The sequence below is a fragment of the Protomyctophum bolini genome (assembly GCF_963924005.1).
Source record: "Protomyctophum bolini genome assembly, chromosome: 22".
NCBI lineage: Eukaryota > Metazoa > Chordata > Actinopteri > Myctophiformes > Myctophidae > Protomyctophum > Protomyctophum bolini.
In genome coordinates this window covers 15,523,220-15,542,536 of record NC_137883.1, presented here as the reverse complement: position 1 = coordinate 15,542,536, position 19,317 = coordinate 15,523,220, and the positions used below count along the sequence as shown (strand labels likewise).

The 19,317-nt window shown below is 44.1% G+C and overlaps 1 protein-coding gene across 1 annotated transcript in view; it reads right to left on the bottom strand.

Annotated features, from left to right (window-relative positions):
• chd1 (chromodomain helicase DNA binding protein 1) overlaps window positions 1–17,688 on the bottom strand; it is a 30,268-nt gene extending 12,580 nt beyond the window's left edge. Inside the window, exons 1-22 of the mRNA XM_080756311.1 lie at window positions 17,548–17,688; window positions 14,133–14,248; window positions 12,088–12,283; window positions 11,419–11,526; window positions 10,932–11,116; window positions 9,722–10,002; window positions 8,695–8,920; window positions 7,690–7,790; window positions 6,905–7,083; window positions 6,645–6,775; window positions 6,013–6,229; window positions 5,742–5,831; window positions 4,987–5,177; window positions 4,329–4,517; window positions 3,812–3,971; window positions 3,100–3,252; window positions 2,826–2,897; window positions 2,407–2,556; window positions 1,401–1,549; window positions 984–1,080; window positions 751–846; window positions 145–315 (exon numbers count right to left, since the gene is read on the bottom strand). Coding sequence (XP_080612437.1) covers window positions 145–315; window positions 751–846; window positions 984–1,080; window positions 1,401–1,549; window positions 2,407–2,556; window positions 2,826–2,897; window positions 3,100–3,252; window positions 3,812–3,971; window positions 4,329–4,517; window positions 4,987–5,177; window positions 5,742–5,831; window positions 6,013–6,229; window positions 6,645–6,775; window positions 6,905–7,083; window positions 7,690–7,790; window positions 8,695–8,920; window positions 9,722–10,002; window positions 10,932–11,116; window positions 11,419–11,526; window positions 12,088–12,283; window positions 14,133–14,185 — 3,195 coding nt within the window. The 5' untranslated portion in view covers window positions 14,186–14,248; window positions 17,548–17,688. The remainder of the gene's footprint in view (window positions 1–144; window positions 316–750; window positions 847–983; window positions 1,081–1,400; window positions 1,550–2,406; window positions 2,557–2,825; window positions 2,898–3,099; window positions 3,253–3,811; window positions 3,972–4,328; window positions 4,518–4,986; window positions 5,178–5,741; window positions 5,832–6,012; window positions 6,230–6,644; window positions 6,776–6,904; window positions 7,084–7,689; window positions 7,791–8,694; window positions 8,921–9,721; window positions 10,003–10,931; window positions 11,117–11,418; window positions 11,527–12,087; window positions 12,284–14,132; window positions 14,249–17,547) is intronic.
• Window positions 17,689–19,317: the final 1,629 nt, after the last annotated feature.

The following is a 19,317-nucleotide window of genomic DNA, read 5'->3' as shown; positions in this document are numbered from 1 at the left end:
GTAATGTGTTTGTCCATCCCATGAGTGAATGGAATCATGTGGTGAGGCAGCAGGGAGATCTATTATTAGATCTGTACGGTACCCGTTTGGCTCAGTTCCTCATGAGAGGCAGCAGGGAGATCTATTATTAGATCTGTACGGTACCTGTTTGGCACAGTTCCTCATGCGAGGCAGCAGGTAGATCTCCTCCAGCTCCTTCTGCCTCTCCTCCTCCTCCATCCGCATCCTCTGCGCCTCAGGGATGATGTCGTCCCACCCTCTGTGGTTGTGTTCAGAGTCCATGTCGTCCGATTCACACATGGTGAAGTTGGCCACCTAGTAGGGATGTCACACACGGTCATAATCTAGCCCTGCATAGAGAGATGTCATATCAGCCCTGAGCCCTAAACCCTAGACCTGTTTGGAGGGATGTCACACATGGTCATATCAACCCTGAGCAAACTCGCTTCTGTATTAGCCACAGTGTTTCCACGCTGTTTTAGCAGACAAATACCGCGCCGTCTGTGGTGTTGATCAGATCGGCGATGTTCGGAGATCATTTCTGATTTTCCAGTGATCACGATTGGAATATTGGCATTATCTGGAGCAAGGATGGACGTAGCTTTGGCGCTATTGCTATTAGCATTCAAGATGGCGACAAACCGGATGCGCACCATACTAAAATTGATTCTCACCATGTGGCACCCAAGTGCCACCACTTTTGTCCTCCAGATGGCACTCATTGTGTTAAAATGGGGTAAGTGTCTTTACCTTGAACTGAGACAGCAGTTCCTCTCCCACGGTTGAAGGTCCGGGGTCCTCTGCTCTGGTCTCTGCTCGTTTCAGAATCTCATCGATGTCCATTTCCTGTTGGATCATGTACTAGTGTCATGTACGTCACAATTAATGTCATACTTCATCACAGTAATATCTGGTCTATGAATATATTAATAATCGATAACATGATGCAAGATTATATATCAATATATTTATCACTTCCAAACCTGAGGTTCCTGCTCCTCTCCCTCTGGCTCTTTGAAGAGTTCCTCCGCCCCAAACTTCAAAATGGCCGACAGCTCCTCCTTGTTGAATGGCGTTGCACTGTTAGAAGACACATAGTGGTGACATGACAACGTTAACATTTAACTATGTTTAATTAAATATTTGAATATATATTCTTTCCCAGAAAATGTTTTTAACTCTGCTTCTGGAGGGGTCCCTGGAACAACATATTTTCAGATGAGAGTCGGCTACCAATTACATATAATTATGGGGCTCCTTGACATGAAATGGTTTTGAGCTCCACTGATATAGAAACATTTCAGAAAACTGCCATGATTTAGAAGACATTTGTAGAATTTGGCCTCGGCTCTTAATGGAGTTAATGGTCAGGTAAAAATAAATGGCGGTGACAGCTGTACCTGGACGGGGCAGCTCCGGTGTGCAGCACGGTCTTGCCCGTGGTGTCCATCCTCTGGATGACCAGGTGGTCCAACACCATCTTCTTCTTGGCTCGCTCTATGATCTCCTCCTCCACTGAGCCCCTGGTCACCAGGCGGTAGATGTTCACCTGGAAGAGAAAAATCACTCAATGTTAGTCCTTTACTAATAATCATAAGGAACAACAGATGATTAGCTTAATGAGTTTTCTCACAGTAAACAAACAGAATACGTGTATACAGGGCTTTTATTACTTTTTAATACTGCTAAAAAACACAATACACAAAGTATACTATCAACATTGAACAATGAACATTGGCCAAACTGTCAAATCACATGCTCACGGCCATTTTCACTATATTTATCTGTGGAAACTAAATGCAATGCCTCAACTCCTACACTTTAAACAAGTGCTTGTCAGGGTGGGGGCCCCCCGTTAAAAAAAATTGGGGGGCCGCAGCCTGAAACCAAGTAGGGGTGTTTTCAATTAATCTAACATGGTTAAAATGGAGTTTTGAGTAACAATGGGTTTGTATAGGAAAGGGGCGTTGTCTGATAAAATGAATATCAAATATCTAAATACTGAATCTCGCAAACTTGAAAACTGTCTGGGCCTGGGTGCCACAGTACACCCTAAAATGTGAATGGACGTTCAGTGATGTCATGTGCGTTAACGTGCGTCAACCCTGACTTCAAATTTGAGACCGCTCTCAACTTCCGCTAGCTCGAGACATTGAGGAACTTATAACGGAACTTCCCGCAGTCTTCCGGATGCTTCAAAACACCACTGAGCAACTTCTATTGAAATGAATAGCAGGGGGCAGGGCTGTCGCTCCTGGTTCACACTCTATCCTTTATAACTATGGCTAATATCCATAGGGGCCTCCGACCTCTGCTATGTTTGTCCAAACATAGCAAAGAGATTTAGGTGTGGAGTAAAAAAGAAAGCAGGCTAAATATCGATGGGCATCAGGTCTTAATGTGTACCTGTCTCTTCTGTCCGATGCGGTGGGCCCGGGCCTGAGCCTGCAGGTCGTTCTGGGGGTTCCAGTCCGAGTCAAAGATCACCACGGTGTCGGCCGATGCCAGGTTGATGCCCAGACCGCCCGCCCGCGTCGACAACAGGAAGCAGAAATCCTGGGCAGGAATAGTTAACACACGAATAAGACAAACATAAAAAGGTCCATAGACTTGGCTGCCACATGACGCCACAATGGAAAGCCAGACGTTGGAGGGGCTGGTGCCCCTCAAAAATAATAATCGAGGACTCCTCACTGGCAGTTGAGCCAGTAGGGTACAACAGCAGTGACAACGCAATGTCTGTGGGGAGGAAATAATTGGTTTAACAAAGGGGTAAATAAAATTATACGCTACTCTAAATTTAACGTTGTGTGTGTGCCTCTTACCTCAGAGCCCTCTGCGTTGAAGTGATCCAGCGCCTGTTTCCTCATCTCTCCCTTGATAGAGCCGTCCAATCTCTGAAAAATGTGAGCAAACCTTACTGGCACAACATCTTTTCAAATTGGGGTCTGCGGCCAAATACATATGAATTTGGTGGTGGGCATCGGACAAAACAATGTGTCACGGATGAGGCTCTAGTTACTGGACTAGTACATACTGGGCTCTATACTGTCTAGTACATACTGTCTAGTATGTATTCCAACTCAGTTGGCTACTAACCTGGAAGAGGAACTGTTTGCTCTTGAGGTAGTCGGCCAGGATGTCCAGCATGCGAACCATCTGAGAGAAGATTAGAACGCGATGTCCTCGCTCCTTCAGACGCACCAACAGCTTGTCGAGCAGCACCAGCTTCCCACTGCTACGAATCAAATGCTGTAAAACACAACACAGCATGTTAAAAACCAACTCCCACTGCTACGAATCAAATGCTGTAAAACACAACACAGCATGTTAAAAACCAACTCCCACTGCTACGAATCAAATGCTGTAAAACACAACACAGCATGTTTAAAACCAGCTTCCCACTGATACAAATCAAATGCTGTAAAACACAACACAGCATGTTTAAAACCAGCAACAGCGAAGAATCTAAGAAAGGGGCTTAATGTTTCTGTTTAGATCAACTATTTCCGCTATTTTGTTTTTATCCGTCAGTGTTTTCTTGTACATTCAAGTTATTTGTTTATAAGTTGTAAGTTACCTGCCCTGTGCAATTTGTGATTACGAAGCCTAGTAACGTTCCAATGTTCAATGCAAAAAACGATTAAATCGTTAATCACAATTATTTGTGTGACAATTGATCGTCAACTTAAAACTGTAATCGTGACCTAGAGCCTACACCAACCATAAAACAATGTATTATTATTATTTGTCGTCATCCATTGGCTCTGTTCCTTTCTAAAAACAATTCTAAAGGTTTGACGGGACAAACCTGTAGAGACTCGGCTCTGCTGTAGAACTCCTGGTCCTCGGGGGGTTTGATGAGGTAACAGTGATTACAACACTTCTTCAGCTCCATCATGATGTTCAGGAAGCCTGATGTACTGCCTTTCCCTTTACTGAGAGCCTTGTAGTTCCTGGTCAGAATCCACCTGGAAAACACACACACGCACATTGTGTTCATTTAAAAAAGAAAAAAAATGTAATGGTAGTCACAAAGGCATGTAACGATTTATCGTAATTCGATTCAAACTGGTGGCAATTACTTTGTTGATTTAATTTTAAAAAGTAGGATGCAAATACAGGATTATCTGTAAAATAATTGATAATTAAAAAAGAGCTTTCAGTCATTTGGATTTGTGTAAGAGAAGAAAGTAATGTGTGATTCTTACTTGTAGTACTGCTTCTGGATAATGTAGTGTGGTTCTTACTTGTAGTACTGCTTCTGGATAATGTAGTGTGGTTCTTACTTGTAGTACTGCTTCTGGGTAATGTAGTGTGGTTCTTACTTGTAGTACTGCTTCTGGATAGCACTCATCTCCACACGGAGGATCTGCTCCACCTTGGCGGGCAGAGACTTCTCCACGTCCTTCTTGACCCTGCGCAGCAGGAAGGGTTCCAGCTCCTTGTGCAGGCTGGCGTAGCCCGAGTCCCTGCCCTTAGCGTGGTCGTCCTCAAACTGCTCCCAGTGGTGGAACCTGGGAAAGCAGCACCACCACCAGGACATGTTTTACAACTGCACGTCTACACGGGTCGTTCAAAAAGTCTTAATTCGACATATTGTCGCTGTCAGGGTGGCAGTGCCTTGAAAATACCTTTCAATCGTTCAATGTTCATAAAAACGGCTATTTTCACTAATTTGGCACGACGAAACAAGGCGATACAAGATTTCTGCCTGACAGCAACATTATACTTGTCTATACTTATTGTATATTACGAAATGAAATTAAGAAATGTTGGATATTGCCTTGAGACTAACGGCCTATTCATACTCTTTTGGTGATAAGGTGATAAGGTGAGCGTCACGCTCGCGGTGGTGAGCAACACACCCAAACGTATCTGTTTTTTACTAACCACCATTTCGGTGGTCACCTTATCACCTAAAACTGGACTATGAATAGGTCTTGATTCATGCAACAATGCACTTAACAACGTATCGTGGGTTACTTTTCGGGCATGATGAAGTGCAGCAGCGACCACAGCTCCTTCAGGGAGTTCTGCAGCGGCGTGCCGGTGATCAGCAGCCGGTGGTTGGACTTGAAGTCCATCATGGTCTTGTAGAGCAGCGAGTCGTCGTTCTTCAGCCGGTGGGCCTCGTCCACGCCAATGAACGCCCAGTTCACATTACCCAGGAATGACTGGACAGACAAGATGCATGGAGTAAAGCTAAATAAAATCTCACAACTGAAACAGTGTACCACCACAATAGTTCCTAATCAATTAAATTATGTTTTACTAATATTGTCGTTACATATACTGCCAGGTGCCGAAATCAGACTTTCAAGCTTTAACGTTCGCTTTTATGTGAAATATCTGAGACCATAGGGATTTATGGAAGACATACTTCCAGTTTGACCACTTGAAATGCTCTAATCTTAGCAACAGTAGCCTATTAAGAGCTTGTAGAATAGGCTACTTTGACTTATTCGCTTATGCTTAAATAGAAGAAATGCTAGCATCTCCAGACTCCAAATGACTGATGGATCCAAATGACTGAAATCAGTCGTGGGGACTGAGAACTTGAATCCATGCAAGATGACAGACAACCCAGTTCACATTACCCAGGAATGACTGGACAGAGACAAGACGCTGCCAGAAAAGGCCGGTTGCAGGGAGTCAAGCATTGAACTCGCCGCTGAATGCTTTTGTCAGGCCAAGTAACGGTTTGATAGCCAACCGTGAGCAGAGCAGCCATTACTGACCTTGTCTTTGAGGAGGATTTCGTACGTCGTCAGAAGAACGTTGAACTTTAGCCTCTTGTTGTGCGAGTGTAGCCACTCATGCGTTCGGATCTGAAATTAAGAGGGGGGGTTAAATATAAAAATGTGAAAATATTACAATTTGCAAACATAAATGCATACTACAGATAAGAAATAAGCCCACACAACCTGAAAGTGCGTGGTAAACTGAATTCATCCTTACAGTATACTTTGTCATAGGATGAATAGCTAAAATGTAAAATAAATGTCGTACCATGGTCCTGCTGCTGATGTCTCCCAGGTAGACCACCACGTTCATCTGCGGAGCCCACAGCTGGAACTCCCTCTGCCAGGAGGTCAGCGTGGACAGCGGCACCACAATCATGAAGGGTCCGTACAGCTGGTGCTCATGGAAGAGCAGGTCCAGGAAGCCGATGGTCTGGATGGTCTTACCCAGGCCCATCTCATCTGCCAGGATGCAACTGTTACCTCTGGGGGAGGGGGGAGAGGAGAGATTACTTTAACCGATCCATTTTATTTTCCTTCATTTTGAACTACTATTTAAACCATAGAAGAGTATGACTAGGCCAATGAATACTTCATCATACGACAGGGTTGTGTGCCAAAAATAGCCGCTCTGCTATTTTTAGCATGTGACACGGTTGCACGACTTGCTCCTACTTGCACCAGGAGTGAGCCAGGTAGTTCAGAGTGGGTAGTACGTACTTGCACCAGGAGTGAGCCAGGTAGTTCAGAGTGGGTAGTACGTACTTGCACCAGGAGTGAGCCAGGTAGTTCAGAGTGGGTAGTACGTACTTGCACCAGGAGTGAGCCAGGTAGTTCAGAGTGGGTAGTACGTACTTGCACCAGGAGTGAGCCAGGTAGTTCAGAGTGGGTAGTACGTACTTGCACCAGGAGTGAGCTAGGTAGTTCAGACTGTCCAGTTGATAATCTCGGAGCTCCAGTCCCTCTGCTCCTCCGCCGATGTACGCCGGCTGTTTCTTCACGGGGACAAACCGCGGCCTTTGCTTCAGCACCTGGCAGGGACAAATGACCATTCACATGTCAAGTTGAAAGGATTGCTATGGAATCCAAATGACTGAGAACTTTAACCCATAGGGATGTTCTTGGACTAGTTTGTAACCAGTGGTTGTTGCTACGGTTACCTTGCAGTCCCTGGAGGGGATGTTCTTGGACTGGTTCCTGCTCATGTAGTCGTCTATACACTTCTGGAACTTCCTGGAGAGCAGCGCTCCGTCCTCCCAGCTGCATTCAGAGTAGGGCAGCCCCTGCCACTTGCACAGGTAGTCGGGAAAGCCCGCCGCTGACTTCTGGTTCGAATGCCCTGTTCCACAGCAACAATGGACGTTATACATTGGAAATTCGGGTGCAGTACTAAGTTCCGACCAGTCATTGGTCCGACAACGACAACCTACCTCAAACCCTAACCAAACCATAACCGCAAGCACGGAGCAGCGCATGTTCGCCAACCTTAATGCATGTTCGCCAACCTTAATCCGGTCGTTTTGCGCATGTCCGACCAATGACTGGTCGGAAAAGCGCACGGGGACTAATCAGGGGGGTTAGATTATAACGTTTGTCGTTGAAACTTGGCAGGGGTTTGTTTTTCCCTGGATGGAGGATTATACAACCTGTAGTTCCAACAAAGCAATCTGATTGGTCAATTAGAATTTTTTGGCTCAGAGCCCACTTGAAAATGTCACAAAGGTGGGTCACGTGCATTTTCAGAGCATGTTTATTTTTGGCCGATTTAGCGTTACACCCACCGCACACGCTCAGAGCAGCGGTTGGCTGGGGAAGGCTACGTGATTTTTCACCTGTACCCATCGTTCTTAGACTTGGATATAACATCAGATTAAGGTTCAAGAAAACAGTCCGTCGGGAATTCTCCTTTAATGTTCATGCACGGTTCAAACATCAGAGAGCTCACCTATGATCCTCTCTACCAGTTGGTACTGAGAGTGCAGGTCGTCCATCAGTTCCTCCTGACAGTTCAAGTACTCGATGTCCTCCGGCGACGCGGCCTTCATCCTGTGATATCGTCAAAACGGTGTCAGAGAAAGGAGCTGTATAGCATGTATTTCTGTAGTCACTGCAGTAAAGGTCAATGCAACTCTGGCTAAGACAAAAGTTAAAGTCCAGTTGGTTCTATAAATAACACAGGGTTTGAATTCATGGAGATTATTTCGGCTTTGTCGCATTCCTGAGCCAATAATTAGCATGAAGCAAAATAAAATATCACGACTGAAAAAATGTTGCTGGGCCAATGTATTTTGTGAATCAGTGTGAAAGGAACCGCCTACTACACACTCATGTATGTAAAATTGTGATGTTTTGGTAGCCATACAGCTAACGAGTTGAAGAAATTGCAGATTGAGGCTTTAACGCTTATGCTTATGAAATATCTGAGATCATTAAGGTTTCCTGGAAGACTGAAATAACCAATAACCGAAAATATACAAGCTTACAACAAGTCGCAGCGTGACATGTCATAAGCTTGTAGATAGGGGTCAGGAAACACTTCCATAGAAGGCATGCAGACTTTTATGGAATCCAAATGACTGAAATCAGTCGTAGCGACTGAGAACTTTAATCCATGATTCGTTCTTCAGAACGATGGCTCAACGCACCGAGGATAAAAACCACGGATCAGACAGAACGACAGAGGTTCCTTAACCCATTTTGGGCGGGAACCCCTTTTGGTGTTAGCATTATGCTATGCTTTAGCTATTGAAAAATAGCAGATCTACAAGCTCATAGCGCGCCACCGAGTGGCGCACTACGAGCTTGTAGGCCTGCTATTTTTTTTTAATCGAAGAACCACTGACATAGAAACATAGCTTTTTCAGAAAACTGTCAGGATGTAGAAGACATAGAATCTGATCTCAGGTCAAAATGGGTTAAACGTATTAGTAAGATCTAGATTCTCCCTCACCACTTCTTCTTCTCATTCTCCTTCTTCATGAAGTTCTCCAGTTTCTTCATGCCCTTGACGTTCTGCAGCTTCAGCGAGTCCTCCGTCTCCCACGTGTTGTGGATGTGCGACCAGTTCTTCCACTTGATCAGGTACTGGGTCTCTCCCGCCTCCTTGACGGGGATGAAGTTGGCGTTGGGGTCGCCCTCCGCCTCCACGGAATACACTGTGGTGGTTCCTCCCGTCGCTGGAAACCAAACCGGTAACAATTAATCAATATTGCGTTCCCCAGCTCACTCATTCTAGCCTGCATTCCGTGAATCGTTTTGTCACTCCACTACTCAGTCTGGCCAGCAGCCAGGCTGTTGACTTGATTTTCAAAACGTCACCCGTTAGTACGTAGCCACGTTGTTGCTGATAAGTCAGCGTCACTCTGTCCATGCTTCTCACTGCGAGAGTAGACTCAAGAGTAAAAGAGTAAAAAAGTAAACACTAATTTGATTCAGTAGTCCACTGTCAGATTCAGTAGTAAAAAAGAAAAACGGCTGTGTGGGGGCGAGATTAGTTCAATGATACCTACGTTGCAGGGAAACAGCAGTAGCTGCACGTGCGCATTGATACGACTTGAAACTGGTGTTTTTTCCCAACCTGCACCAGAGACCAGTCAGAAGCCACGGGTCGATTTCTCCCATTTACATGTCCAGCCTACCTTGGAGATAGGACCCTTTCCTGGTGAAGTGACAAAACAAAACACAGCGAAGCAGGCTGTAACCCAGGCTACACTCATTTCACTGCTTTTATCGTAGTCTTAGTGTTCTTTGATTGGCTCTCGCTATCTTTGACTTTATTTCATTCAACACTGCATGTGGAGGGTGTGTGTCTTCTTGTGTATGCAGGAGCAGCACCGGAGTGCTGTTAAAACATATTCAGCCCTGGTGCAACCTATACTTCCTTAAACCTTTGAATCCGGGAGCTACCTTTGTGGGTTTTTTTACAGGACTCTGGTGTGTGCGTTTCTCCCGTTCCGCACCTCGCCTCCCCCACTCACCTCCTCTCCTGCCGAGGCGGCTCTCCATCACCCTCTCCAGCGTCTCAAACTCATCCTCCTCAGGCTGGGGCACGTCCTCGCCCTGCACCTCTACCAGGTCGTCCGAGTCAGTCTTCATGTCCTCGTCCTCCTTGTAGGACACGTTCTGGGTGGCCTGGCGCCGCAGGCCAGCCAGCGCCGCCTTCTTGTAGCTGTCGTCGTCCGAGTCGGAGTCCGACGAGCGCCGATCGCGCTTCTTCTTCCGGTGGCCGACGGTCTTCTTCCCATTGCGGGAGTTCACCCTGCAGCAGAGAGACGTAAAATTAAAACAAATTTGGTTTCATTTTACACTTTCAAGAATGAAAAGGTCTATAAGAGTCCATTTGGTTACCAACTCTCCATCATTTAGCTGGGGACCACCTGGAACCTAACCTGACTCCGCCAGATGGGGCAGCAGAGAGTACACTGGGTTCCCCCCTCCTGCTCCCATCTGGGAACTCTCAGGCAGACTTGATGCTCCGGCCACCAAACGGCCTGGCCAATCAGCAGCAGCTAGAGGCGGGATCAAGGCATACACAGTGCTGCCTGAGTGGAAAACGGCTGTCCGCGGACATTAGAAGCTGTCCGCAACTTCTTTTCCGAGTTTTTAGACAGCTGGTGGATGGAAAGGAAGCTTAATTTCCATCCAACAGCTGTCTAAAAACCCGGAAATGTAGCTGCGGCTCTTTAGTAAGTGTGGCAGCACCTTGAGAGTTCCCAGATGGGAGCAGGAGGGGGGGGAACCCAGTGTACTCTCTGCTGCCCCATCTGGCGGAGTCAGGTTAACTGGAACCCCCTCAAGGACTAATATTAAATGATTTGATTAGATTAGTCATACAGTACAAATGTTGTAGACTAAAAGTATGATGGAAAATTGACTACCTTTTTTCACTGACGGAAACGAACTAAATAAAAACTAAGCTATGATAACTAAAACTAAGATGAGACACATTGTGAGCTTGTAGATCTGCTATTTTCATTATTATTTTTTATACATTTTGAACTTGTGAAATGGGACATTCTGCATAATGAGTACTTTCTACTTTTGGTTGTACATTTGGATACCAATACTTTAGTACTTTTACTCAAGTATATGCTGATTACCAGAGTAGTTCTACATTGCAGTATTGATACTTTTACTGAAGTAACAAATGCGAGTACTTTTTCCACCACTGATAAAAAAAATACTTACTTGGTTGGAGGTTTTCGGCTTTTGACTTTATGACTGGGCTCATAGTCGGACGCCGTCTCGTCACTGTTCTTTTCCGAGTCGGATCCAGAACCACTCTTGGAACCGGAGCCAGAATCTGAAGAGCCGGAATTTCTTCTCTTTTTGGATCCACTGGAGGAGTCGGAATCATCACTACTCGACGAGTCCTGCAAAGCGTTGGCAAAAGGTTTTAACGTATGAAATGAGAGTAATGCAACGATAGTTTGGCCTAGTAAGGTGGACCAACAGTCAAGTGTTTACGAATGCGTCCTTTCATCATGATAAACCTTTCCTCAAAGTTGCTGAACATGAATGTATTTGTTACCGATTTAGCCTTCCGGCTGAATCCGGTGGCAGTCTGGCAGGGGAGGGGCACAAACTGAACCAATGCTGGCACTAAATTAGTTAACCGGTTAAAAGTGCAAATGAACATGTGTTGTGCATCAGTGTTGATTGAGATCCTCCTCACATCAGATCCGCTGTCTGAAGAACTCTGCTGCTGTTGCTGCAGCTGCTGCTGTTTCCTGAGCATGGCTGACCTCTGCACTGCTAGGATACTGGGGTTGGACTTCCAGAACTGCACAGAACACAAGGAAAGATAGTTTCAAGCAGAGACCCGACATTGTCCCAACATGAGCAAGCAATGTCTACATCTTAAATAAATGTTATATCGAGTGGTTCTCAAACTTTTTCCACGCCAAGGATCCTCAAATCCTTGGACGCAGACGAAAATAATCCAAAATGTTAATTTAACTTTATTCAAGATTCTTTAGAAAGTAACTGAACTACAGGCTGACAACATTGTGATGTGTTGTGAGCTTGTAGATCAGCTATTTTCAAAACGCCAATGCATATAGGGTTAAAGTGGTTCAACTGATTCTGATGCTATATTAAAGTGTAGTTCACCCAAAATAATAATCAATTAATCTTAGTTTTGGAAATTATTTTGGGGCCCACTAGCAATGTCCTGATGACCCACAGGCTGAGAATGGCTGGTTAAACTCATATTCTGCCGTCTAACCCAGAATGGCTGGTTAAACTCATATTCTGCCGTCTAACCCAGAATGTCTGGTTAAACTCATATGCTGCAGTCTAAACCAGAATGACTGGGTAAACTCATGATATGCCACAGTCTTACCTCGGCTCCGTCGATGTTGGACTTGTTGGGCGGCTCCACCTTCTCCTTGGATTTTCCTGAGTCGGAATCTGATTGGCTGCCGGAGTCGGAACCACTTCCTGAGTCACTGCTTCCCGACTGGCTGCTGCTGCTGGAGGAGCTGGAGCCGGAGCCGGAGCCCGACCCCGAGCCGGAGTTGGACTCGTCATCAGAGTTGCTGCACATGCACATGCAAGTGTACACACACACACAGCTGTGTTAGAATTACATGAAAGCATTGAGGCAATCTATTTTATTTTATTTGTATGAAAATCAAGCGATGGGCACCAGTAGGTTACTTATCAGTCGAATGCAATTGAGCCAAATGCGGAGGTGTCCGACATGGTGTTGGTTGCGTTGTCCGACTATTACTAACCCCAACCCTACCTCAGCCTTAACCGGCCCATAAGTCCTTTAACCTCATATCAGTCTTAACCGACCATGTAAGTGAGTCTCCCAAAGTTTTCGCTTCAGCGGCAGTAATTTCACTTCCATGTTTCCTAATCGCAGCGGAGAATACATGCTGTCGGCTCCAGGCGAGCCTGCTGGCTCAATTGCATTCGAGTGATAAGTAACCTACTGGTGATTATCGGTTAAACATTTGAAGCGGATGTTATAATACAGCCTAGGTGGGTTTTGTTGGACTATTTTCTGAATGTTTTTGGTGTTGCTTTTATGTTATACCAACACAGGCCTCAAAACCTCAAGACCTGAAAAGATGTTCAAGGTTCTTGAAAAAGAAAATCTATCTTCTAAATCTAATTCAACAAATGGCCTATTGATCTGTAAGAACAATACACTCTGACTTTATGAACTGACAGCTAGATTAAACACAATCTTAGTTTTACTTAGTTTTTTTCAATGATCGCGACAGAGCTGCGGAACCCAAAAGCACTTGACTTAATCGGAGTTAGACCCAAGTGAGTCTCAAACATTCAGACTTGTTTAACTCTCATTGTTATTAGACTCGATTTGGCATTATCAACATAAAAGCCTTATATACTTTGCCATATGATGACGTAGAACGGGAACCCCTTTTGGTGTTCTTGTTGCCATTGTACAGTATATAATTCTATTTCTATAAATGCGCTATAATTCTTAGCCCATTTAGACCGTGTGGAAACATCATAGCTAATCCAACCGATGGATTGCGAGGACATGTACACACGTCCTAGAGCATTTTTATTGATATCAAACGAGAGAAAAATATTCTGATTTTTTTCGGGTTGGCCTCTCCTTCTGCACCATACTCCTTGCTGTTCGCGCATGCGCGTTGCCGTTGACTTCCATGTTTACCGCTCAGAAAGAAATGCTCGTAACGCGTAATCTAGGGAGATCTCCGTGGTTTTGACCAGATGGATATACTTTAGTACGATCATTTTCCCAAGACGGAGATTGATAATCTCAGTCTTATTAGTGATATCAAAACCGGTCGCATAGCTCCACCAGCTAGAAGCGCCGGTTGCGCAATCCTCTGTGTTGCGCAAGAGTGAGACGTCATCGAAAAACACTCTCCCCCGTTTAGCTGATGAAAACGAAAATCTTAAAACGTTAATAACTTGCGATCTAAATAATCCCAACTAATTATAAAAAAAGGTTATGTGTTAGACGGCCCTCCGCTGTCCAGTCGCTAGTCTCGTTAGATTTTATCTTACCTCCCGTTGTTGTCGATCGCATCGATAGTGTTGTGGCTATTGTTAGCTGCTACACAGACATTCACAACAACATCCGGTCCGTCGGTAAAAGTGGTCCGGGCGCTATAAACGATGGGCACATTTTATTAATGGATTAAATAGGCCCGGGCAATTAAGGTGTTAACTTTCTACTATGCTGCCTCAAACCATCATTCTATCCACTTTTCAGAATAAAAAACAGCAAGTGATGGGTGGGTGTTTGGATAAAAATGCTCAATTAATCATTCACACACACACACACACAAAGTCACACACACGCACCCTTGAATATTAACTCTCAGGGCCCCTGGTGAAGACCCATGGTTTAAGATAGTACATAAGATGCATTTTTACCTTGATTCCCCGCTGCTGTTGCTGACGCTCTCATCCTCGCTGCGGCCGGCCATGTTCAAGGCTCAGCACAACAGCTGATCTAGAATCAGCCTTTAGGTTTGACCACCACGTGACCCCTGTTGTAGAGATCAAACAAACATAGGGCTGCCGCTGTCATCACCATTACAAATTCAAGTTGACGATTAATTGTCACACAAATATTGCGATTAATGATAAGAATACTTTTTTGTTTGCCTGGCAATCAAAACATGCACAGGGCAGATATGACAAATAACTGAAATATACAAAGAAATCACTGACATTCATTATTTGTACACATGGGGAAAGAAATAGCGGAAATAGCTGATCTGAAGCGTTGTAGATCTGCTATTTCAACTTCTTTTTATATGTATGAAAAATGAAAATCTTTCAACATGGAAACTATGACACAATAATTAGACGATTATGTAATAATTGTGACAGGCTTACACACACATGAAAATAGCAGTGTACTACGATTCAACACCATGAATAGGGCTGTCACCATTATGACATGTTACTGGACGATTAATTGCCGCTCAAATAATTGTGATTAACAATGTCATTGTGTTTCCGCCGTTGAACATTGAACATTTTTGTTCGGCATTTAGGCTTATTCGGCCATAGCCCAAATGTGCCGACCTCATCACATTTGTGATGACGGATTTTGCTTTATAACGCCCGGGGTATTTAGGAACATTAAATCAGATCGCCCAGCGATTTACAGCAACAGAGCACATTTAGCGACGCTATTCCAGATGTAGCTTGATATAGCCAAAACACTCCTGAGGCGATCGACAACAACGGGAGGGATGATTCATTCTAACGCGACTAGCGACGGGACCGCGATGGGCCGTCAAAAACATAATCTTTGCTTAGAGGTTTATTCACATTTTAAGATTTTTGGTCTCATCCGCTAAAATGGGGGGGAACATTTTTGATGACGTCCCAACTGGAAATTACATTGAATGTTGTGCAACAGACGCACGCTCCCAGCCTGTGGAGCGATGCGATCGGTTTTGATATCAATAAATCTCCGTCCTGAGTGCTGGGCGTTACTATTTGATAGGACGGAGAACTCCGTTTATGCCGCTCGGGGTACCCAACTTTCAGCAGCTGTCAAAAAGTCCCCTAGGGTGGTTCAATAGAAATCAATGTGGGATATGTTAGTAGACACCTTTACAAACACATTGGTGAAGAGAATTCTTACTAAGCAATGTACTCCCAGATTTGACATTATTCTGATAATATTCCCTGACTAAAACTCAAAGTGACGAGATTTTAACTTTTTTCCCCCGTTTTTTTAAAGGTTTGAAAATATAAACATTCAACATGGCCGATTATGGGGGAAAAATTGGATCTCAAATAATTGCTATTTGGCAATTATGTAATAATTGTGACAGGCCTTGAGGTCTGTCACAATTAGAAAGAAAGTTGTGAAAGAAAGTGGTGCATTGCTCTTGGAGACGAAAGAATGAAAGAATATCAAGTGTTACATTATTATTTTTTCTTTGGGTCAGTCTAAGCTTGGTCGATTAAAACATTTAAGTGTATACACTGATGAGAGAGACTATACACATATGTATGCCCCTTTTTAATAATGTATTTATTTATAAAATTATGTATTCTCTCCTATGTGCCCGAGCATAACAGGCAAATTCCTCATACATATATAGGAACACAATTTGTCAATAAATCAGAAACACCAACTTCACTCCACTACAAATTATTTTGACAGCTTTGAAAGCTAACTAGTTACATTGCAGAGATTTAGGCTACTAATAATACAGAACCTATTAAGTTTGTGCTGGGATGAGATTATACACACATCATGTACCTTTTTAATACCATATTTATACCATAGCCTATCTATGTATTAAATATGATTGTATAATTTTCTCCCCTAACTTTGAAAACACACACACACACACACACACACACACACACACACCGACCATCAGTCCACTATAAATTATTTCAACAGCATTATATATATAAAGTGGTAAATGATTATGTATTATAGGTTAAAAGTTAAACTAAAGCCATTAAAATCAGCCGCACCTTGAGCAGCTGCAACACTTAAGAGATGAACATATGCATGATTAATGCATCACTAATTATTACAATCCAATTACATGCATGCTTGTGAAATGGACCATTCTGGATAATCATGACGAGTGCTTTTACATTTGGTACTGTGCGACTATATTTTGATGCAAACACTTTGTGCCTTTCAAAATATTAGTACCCAAAGTTAAATAGTGGTGTATGTACCGAAGAGTACTTTTACTTGTAAGAGAGTAGCATTGCATATGTTTACTTCCTCAAGTAAACAAACAGAGTACTTCTAAGGCACATTCACTACTTCAATAATGTAGTATATTTACTTTTCCCGAACTAAACAAGAGTACTTCTGCACAATGAACGAGTAGTCGAGAACCTTTATTTTTAACAGCGTCTCGTTTACTTTCACTTAACTTAAATGGGATTATACTTCTCCGACGTCTCTTTACATTACAACTGTACTACAACTGTATCTGCATAACTGTGTACGAGTCTCACACACACACACACACACACACAGTTATGACAAATATAACGTATAAGTATGTGTGTGTGAGTGTTATGTTCATTATATGATGACCGCAGACAGAGGCCCGCAGGCCTGCGTGTCTCTCCCAGACAATGCCCCACATCCACGCAACCTAGTGCGGGCAGGGCAGCGCAGCGTGGATCCCTCCCTCCATCCATCCCGCAACAACAACAATAAAATGCCACCACCAAAACGACGCACGCACGGCACCGCACACACACGAACCAACCCGAAAACCGACCACGGCCCCCGGTGGTGCGGCCCTTGCGCACGCCGATGCGTTTGTTTACATCGATGGATTGGCTCCGCGGTGTGTTTTGTTTATTTTTTTTAGCGGCTAGCATTTTTTAGCAACATGCTAACGCTAGCACGTTAGCTAGCCCCGTTAAAGCGCTAGGAGGCTATTGGCGGGGTAGCATCTCCGTAGCATCTCGTGTGTTGGAGTTAGCTTGTTAGCATTAGCATCACGGGGAGAGGGAAGGGGGGGGGGGTCGTGTTTTGAGTGTGGATCGGATTCAGAATCGATCGGAACCACGCGGGGCGGATCCATCCAGCAGGACCGAATGGAACCTCTAACGAGATGGATCCTAACCCACGGTGTCCCGCGTGGGGGGAATCCACCCAGCCATTACCGATCAGTAATGGAGCTCCTCCAGTCCGTGGTTCCAGAGAGACTCCAGATCTCCTCAGACAGACATACTAGAACTCAGGAGGTCCATTAGTTAGTCACTGGTCGATATTTGGCACCGATCGATATCAGTTATCGTTCATATTGGTCGTTTTTAATCATCGCTGTTTACTTACTTGTTGTTGTTCCTCCGTGGAGTGGATCAGTGATTATTATTCCTTTTGATCTTCTCTCCACTTAGCTTAGAGGCTAACTAGGCTAAGCAGGCTAGCTTGCCTTGACCCGGGGACTCCTCCACTGGGCACCACACAAGACACCGCGACCCGAAGCCACGCAGACTGAGCCGCCCCGCGGCGGGATCCACGCTCCTCTTCCCCTCCCTCTTACTCCTCCTTGGTTCTCCCTCCCGCTCGGCGGAGATCGGAGCGTGTTGTTGTGTGTTTGTGTATAGCAGGTAATAAACAGAGAGCTATCTGCTACCACCGGCCTGCCTCCGCCATGACGCCGTCCGTCCCTCCGTACTAGTCCACAGGGTTCACTTCAACGACGTGACGTGACGTCACGCCGCCGTTACGTGCGCCCCCTGCCCCCCCCCGTTCTTAAACCTAAACAGGCTGGTGACGCGAGGTTACCCCTAAACCCAACACCCCCACTCCTTGCGAGTGACGTCACATCGACGCACCCTGTCTTGTTTTATTATTTTATTTTCTACCAGATTTCTGGTAAAAAACAACAAAAAACATTCCCAAACTACATTTATCTAAAACCTTACATAATAAGTCACCCACTAGTAAACTACTCAAGTTTAGGAGCATCTTATTCCAACTTGAGTAGTGGGTGAAGTTCGTTAAGGTTTTTGAGAATATTTGTTTGGGAATGGTTTTTTTTCTGCCCATAAATATTTAAAGTTATAGCGTCAGTGATATTTTTGGTTAAAACAAAATCACTATATTCTGATTGGCCCGCCAGGGGTCTTGGTCTCCCTGTGTCTCTCCAGCTCTTTAACAGAAAATACAGATTTCAGGTATAGGTGACAAAATGTCAGACAATCAGGAGAAGGTAGCATATTTTTTTTGTTCCAGTTTAGTTTAAATTTTGTCTGCACATTTCTTTGTGTCATCACTTACAATTCCACTTGTATCCCGAGTCCTGACTGAGTTCTCTATATCCCCAATCATTGGCTAAAATATGTATCCCGACCTGAAAATGTTTAAAGGACCACTTCACCACTTTTCAATCTATCTTCATATAATAGGTCCTCACTAATAATCATGATAAAATGGCGCAATTTTTTCTACTCGGTCTGTGTCTCATAGGGCTGTGGGCAGTTCAGAAACCGTCTTCCAGTGACATCATCGATGGGGAATACAAGCTAATAAAAACTGCAGGCTTTCTAGTCCTGAAAAGTTGCAATGCAAAAATGGAAGCCATCGTTCTCACAATAATGAAAATCTAAACATTTTTGTAAAAAAATATTGTTTAAAAAATAATCTGCCTAATGATGATGTCACTGGAAGACGGTTTCTAAACTGCCCACAGCTCTCCTATGAGACACAGACTGAGTAGAAAAATGTCGTGCCATTGTATCATGATTATTAGTGATATTATATGAAGATAGGTTGAAAAGTGGTGAAGTGATCCTTTAACAAAAAGCTGGACAGACATCGAGACTCCTGTAGCCGCAATGTTTTTATAATGGGGTGAATGATGAATCTAGAGTTAAAATACCATCCAGTGATAGCACATTCATCCAAATTGCATTTGTGATCTGCTTGTATTAAACAACGTTAAATTAACCAACATTGCAGCTGTAACTAAGGCAAGCTTGAATTATCCTCTTTCAATCTGCAAAGCTTTTGTTTAATAAAAATCCACTGTAGACATGTTATGAGCTACTTTCTGTCAAGACATTCTGTGCAGATGATTATCTTTTAAGTGTTGGAGTT